Here is a 6114-nt window from a genome sequence, read left to right as displayed (position 1 = left end):
CGACCAAGCCCGACATGAGACAACCTTAGGCCTGACTCATTCCTTAAATAGGTAGGTCACGGTACAAAGGTATAGGCCTGATCGAGACCGCCTGGCCTGACCGATTGATGCCCCTAGGCTGGACTTTGGAGTCTGGCCAGAGATTGGACCGTTTATTAAGTAATCATTCCAATTTCGGGTCGAACCGGTTGGGTGTGGCCCAGGTTTAACACCCCTATGGCCCTATGAGGAGCTGGCAATTGACGAGGTCAAAATTGGTAAGATGTAATCACGAAAGGGTAAAACACAAGTAAGGCGCCAAGGCTAGGGTTTATGATGCAAACACCTCTCCATATAAATATTTGTTAGATTACGTTTAGGGTTTGGAAACTTGGGAGGTCGATTGTCAAGCTTCTACACGAATCTGAGAAAAATGGTACTTGGATCTCTTCTCAAGCTCGTCGATTACTATTACTTTCATTGATTTTATTTTATTTTGTGTTACATTTCCAAAGTAGTTCATGCTCTTGCTGCTGTTGATTGGTTTGTTACCCTTCTGCTTCATCTTCTCTCTTTAATCAAACTAAAACAAAATGTTCGGAATGAGAGAGAGAGAGAGAGAGAGAGAGAGAGAGAGAGAGATTACAAGTGAAGTATGCGAAGGAGTTACTGGTAAAGAGAAGAGCGAGGGCAGGGAGACTGGAGAGAGCAAACGGAGTGGCCCACATATAAAGCAGAGGGAGATACCGTACCATTGGTCTTATCTGAGCTGAGTGGGAATGAATAACCGTGCTTCTCTCTTTCTCTCTCTCTCAACGTCAAAGTTCAGTAGGTCATGAATTGGCCCAAGCGAAGCTATGGCAAAAGCATGTTCGTTTACCGATGCTATTTGATTTTCTATCTTCCCTCACTCATCGACTCATCGCACAGTCGTAAAATTCAATTAAAAAAAAAAAATCTTCTGATGTATTTGTTTGCTGACGCAAGTTGTATTTGTCAAATCTGCGGGAGACTGGAAGTTTCGGATTATGCTGCTTTAGCTGTTCAGTTGATATTAGTGTTCTTATCGTGTTTTGGGTTTTATTGCTCTTCATTTCTTGTTACTTTTGGGTTTTCTTTGTATGTTTTTTAATTTTTATGTGAATGGTGTAGTTTTCTCCTCAAACTGAAGTTTCTATGTTAAGTTAACAATGGAATCCGGGGTTGTAGGGAGTTGCCTCACTTATAATTGTTAATCGTATCTTCTTTTTTAGTCTGTTCTGGTGATGTCTATAAATTATCCAATTATTGACTTGACGGGGGATTGACGCGGGGGGGGGGGGGGGACAATGCTACGGTAAGGGCTGTAATCTAGGTCGTACATCTTTATGCCTAATGGAATTGGATTAAGTGGAGGCTAGGGTTAGAGCTTTGTGATAACATGGCATGTTTTTGTTACTGATTCGTGGATTTTTTTCTTGTGTCCAGAGGTATTTTAATACTTGTCTATCATTACATACCGAGTTTCAATTTTGAATTGTGAGACTCTGCAAAGTTTTTTAATTCTCTTGATCTTGCAGTTTTTAATGTGGTGATTGTTGTATGGTCTTTTGGTTCTTGTGTTTGGATTGTCAAGAATACTTCAGTTTAGCATTGAAAGTGGCCCATGGTTAACTTTGTTCCCATTTATGAAAATAAATATTCATGTTATACTTTTTAGGTTATTTTTTAGCATTACTATCTAACTACAAAATTTCATTAGTAGGAATTAGGTCTCATGGTCGGTCTTGTAACCTGCAATGTATTAGCTTTTATAAATCAAACCTTTTGTTTTTCTTGTTTAGCTTTAAAGAATTTTTACCTTGTTATCAAAACTGTAATTGTTTTGCATGTTTCTTATTTGTTCTGATGTTAAGCTGTATATACTTATGGTGAGTGGGTAGTACTCTTATCTGTGAATGCCTGATTGACAGGCTTTATGCCTGATTTAGCAGATTGTACTGAGTATTCTATTTATGTTCTTACTACAGCCGAAGCAGATACATGAGATCAAGGATTTCCTTCTCACTGCGAGAAGGAAAGATGCACGGTCTGTCAAAATTAAGAGGACCAAAGATGTGGTGAAGTTCAAGGTTCGCTGCTCCAAGTACCTATACACATTATGTGTTTTTGACTCAGAGAAGGCTGATAAGCTGAAGCAGTCTCTTCCTCCAGGTATCGTAGTTATTTGTTCACCATGATTAGTTGCTTAACTGTATCTGTATCAGTATCAATTAATGAGTTAAAACTCTTTATTTCTCCATGGACCCAGCAACTTAATGATCCTCTGAGGGAAAAAATTTGTGCTGGCCAAGGAGAGATGGTGATGGTCTTTCCACTTTGGAAACTACTCTGTTGACGGAAATTACATTTTCCACACGTATGGTGCAGCTTTGTTGCTATACCTCAGATGCATGCCATGAACCATCACACTATGCATTTTATTTTTATGCTCTATTCTTTGAGGCATTCTAGCAGGCTTTGTGATGCTCTTCGGTTGTGCTTTTTAGTTGTGATTTATTAGTGTATTTACGGTTGTGGTTGTGGTTTTAGTCAGTCATATGGAAATTGTCAGTTGTTTTTGTGTGCTACATTGTTGTAGTTATCTCTTTGGACAGGGCATGGGATGTATATTAGATTCTTTCATTTCAACTTTTTCCAGGCTTAATACAATTGTTAATTTATGGGGAAAGGAACTCTGCCCGTTTGACCCCCTACACCCATACATAACTGGGCATCAAAATACTTGGCACGAGCAAGGTGTGATGTAGATACGTCACTTAAAAGGGTTTATTTTATTGGAAATAAGCCTTGGATTGGGTTATGTAGGTGTTGGGCCTTTGATACCATGAATGTTGTTTGTGATAGGCCATTTTAATGGGCATAAAGTATGGGTAGAAAGTAGGAAAATGAGATTTAATTCATTAGTTTAGTTAGAATCCTGTTTTGGGTCTATTTTCTTTGTAATTTCAATTTTCGAGTCAGCTTAGGTTTTCCAATTAGTTAAGGATTGGGTTAGACTTTTCCTTTTTAGTACTTGAGTCTGTTTTGAGTCTTCTATATAAGTTTGTGAAAGGCTAGAACATTGAACTCAAATTTATTAATGAAATTGCAGCTTTGTGCTCCTAAAATTCTAAGAAAGAATTCTTAAACCGTTGAGATAGCTGTGGGCAATTAATGTAGTACTAAATTTGAAAGAACTGAAATAGTAGTTAGTTGACAAGGATTTATACTCAAAAGATGGTCCAAATGCAAATAATGAAGACTAGTACTGAAATAAGACAAAAACTATGAAAGAAAAACAGAACAATAATTGTGAGGGGCAAAATAGTAATTTTGTAACCCATATTTAGTGTTCAGAAATTAGGGTAATAGAGCGCAAACAATCTCTGATTGCAATAGTTAACTTGAATCAACAAATGGTAGCAAACCAATAACTATTTGAATACAAAACAATAACCTTTTCTAGATCTTGAGAAGGGAAGTGCAGAATCGGTATTTTGCAAATATCTCAAGATTAAGCCTTCGAAAAGAGCCCAGATTTGAATTGATCTCTAAGTTAGGGTTCTTGAATGCCCGGTCAAAATTTGAGTTTGATCGGATGGCTGAATTGCTTAATCCAAAAAACCTATGACATCCAACATTCTAGAAGACTTGAAGAAATTCAAGGAAAACTTGAAGAACAATACTTATTGTTGGATGAAGAAGATGATGAAAGAATTAAAAGAAAAAGGACTGAGATGGGATAGAATAAAATAAAACCTTTTAAGTGACACAAGGAATGTTGGACGGGCAGGGTTCGCTTTTCCTAATTTATTTAAAAATGGGTAGGTGTTTTTTGTTTGAGAGCGGCCCCTGCGCATAGACACAGGCGTGTGCCCTAGGAGGGGCACTATGGTCATTGCACGCCACGTGTTTGGTGGAGGGCCCGCTCTTGGGCAGAAAACTGTGGCACTATGGTCATTGCACGCCGCGTGTTTGATGTAGGGCCCGCCCTTGGACAGAAAACTGTCTCCTACAAAATTACATTTAATCTGTCTCGTGGGTCTATATTGCATATGGTTATTGTCACTTAGATTCTGTATTAAATAGATGATGTTGATTCTCTTAAGTAAATGTTTGTAATATTACTAATATTGCTATTCATCTATTGTTTACTTGTTGACATGCTAAATCTTAATTTGTGACACATTTTTGAGTGTAAAATCTGGCATAATGGAAGATGAATTTGTATGTTGATTTTATTCCACTGTACTTTGTAACCCGTTAATCGACCTCTATATAATATTTTAGAGGTAGATTATTCTCTGAGCAAGCAGCATATGGTAGTGCACTGAGGTCATTTCATGTGAGAATGTTTGGGTAGAGAGTACCGTGCTTGCTCCGAAACCCCTCCCCCTTTAAAATAACACGACTTGAGTGGCATATCGTGTTGGTATTACTTTTCTATTTGTCATCATAGATACCAGTCTGGATTATCAGTTCAGCCTTTTGAATTTGTTCCCCACTTCTAATATTTTTGTTGATGTTGGCCTCCTTTTTTTCTTCTCTAGGTTTGAGTGTGCAAGACCTGTAAAAATGAGTAGAGGTGGAATATGTACGAGACATTATGGGCAGGAACTTGTTTTTATTTCTATCCTAGTTGTTGATGTGAATTTTGAATTTTACTTCTTCCAATGTTAGAACAATGTTCTTTCTATCACCCGATTGTAGTACTCTGATATTTGGCAAGAGTCAGGATGCACTGTCTTATATTTTTCTTTTGTCAATTTGATCAATCTTGTCATATCCTATGTTCCAGCACCTATCTGGAGCTGATAGTTGGGATGCAACTGTTGTTTGGGTCTTGTTTATGGGCGAATTTGATTCACCAATGATGAATTTGATGCATGAATATTTATACTGATGCGGAATGTCCGATCCAATGTCTATTCCTAAATGCATAATTAAAGCCATGGTGGAGAAATGCTGAAATCTTTTTGTCGAAGAAGGAAGAGGCCAAGAAGGTGTTTGACAAAGAGGAGAGACTAAATAGGGAATGTAGCCAATGTGTTTGGTCGTTGCACCCCATGGGCAGTAAAACAAAGGGAAAGATTTCAAGCTTTGTAGACCAGCTCAAGTCCCCTATCTGAGATTATATTGATCAACTAAAATCATATTCCAGAGTGAGAACTGATCTAAGACATTTGAAATCATGCAAGAGGGATAAACGTCTTTAATGACATGGTTCAAGTATATGTAATTGGGTTAGAGACTGATCCTATCGATTCTGAGCAGATTCTTATTTGAACCGGTTGGAATAGGTAGGAATTGGCGAGCATGGACAATTCAAAGTGAGGGATGAAGAATCATCAAATTACTCAATCTAGTCGTGTGGCCTCCTTGTCAGTACCTGTTCCAATGGGGGAGCAAGCTTAAGTTTCCACTCGGAATAAAAAGGTTTAAAAGTTGGTTTAATCATACTTGGAAAACAACGTTTTGATTCGGGAAACCTAGGAAGGAGTTATGAAGACTTGTCAGAGTTTAAGAAATGACCAGATTGAGTTCGAGCGTATGAGTCTTCTGATCTCCATATTTTTACTTGAGTCATGAAACTTATGAGTGGATTGTTTTATTGGGTCATATATTATTCGTAGACCATAAATTTGATGGATGCTGAATCGTGTTCAGTCATGAAACTTATGAGTTCTATGATCAGGGATTCATTGGCCACTAGATCGATGAAGAATCTCTCCAAAATCTGCTCTTTGATCAGTGGTTCACCTGCCACTACATCTAGTGATCCCTTTTTATTCTTAAACTTGTTGGCTCTGTTGATTGTCACTCATGATGTTCAACTAAATAGAGCCCTAAGTTTTTTGTTTGTTGTCTATAATATTTTTTCCCTTGTCGCCTCTGAAGTGATCGTTGCCTCAAGTCACTCTTTACTTTGAGAAGGAGAAGGAGAAGGAAAAGGAGAGAGAAAACTTTACACAACCTCTGAAAAACAAACTTCGGAATTTTCAGTTTTTAGAGGGGTTAATGGCTTCATCAGTTCCATCATCTTTTGCGCTTAGAGAGTCTAGTGAAGTCAAAAGCATTTCTCCACAGAAAGTGTACATAGTCACTTAAGGTGGA

The 6114-nt window shown here is 37.8% G+C and overlaps 1 protein-coding gene across 2 annotated transcripts; it reads left to right on the top strand.

Annotated features, from left to right (window-relative positions):
* Positions 1–265: 265 nt before the first annotated feature.
* LOC122082636 (60S ribosomal protein L38) lies at positions 266–4903 on the top strand. 2 transcript variants are annotated; one of them, XM_042650327.1, is made up of 3 exons: positions 266–415; positions 1989–2172; positions 4551–4903. In XM_042650327.1, exons 1-3 carry the CDS (start codon positions 413–415, stop codon positions 4571–4573), a joined length of 210 nt encoding a protein of 69 aa, XP_042506261.1. In that variant the 5' UTR covers positions 266–412; the 3' UTR covers positions 4574–4903. The 2 variants fall into 2 exon arrangements, with proteins under 2 accessions (XP_042506261.1, XP_042506260.1); XM_042650326.1 differs by lacking the exon at positions 266–415 and adding an exon at positions 821–845.
* Positions 4904–6114: the final 1211 nt, after the last annotated feature.

This window comes from Macadamia integrifolia, chromosome 6, assembly GCF_013358625.1.
Source record: "Macadamia integrifolia cultivar HAES 741 chromosome 6, SCU_Mint_v3, whole genome shotgun sequence".
Classification (NCBI taxonomy): Eukaryota; Viridiplantae; Streptophyta; class Magnoliopsida; order Proteales; family Proteaceae; genus Macadamia; species Macadamia integrifolia.
The sequence above is the reverse complement of the archived record's forward strand: the minus strand, read 5'-3'. Positions and strand labels throughout refer to the sequence as shown.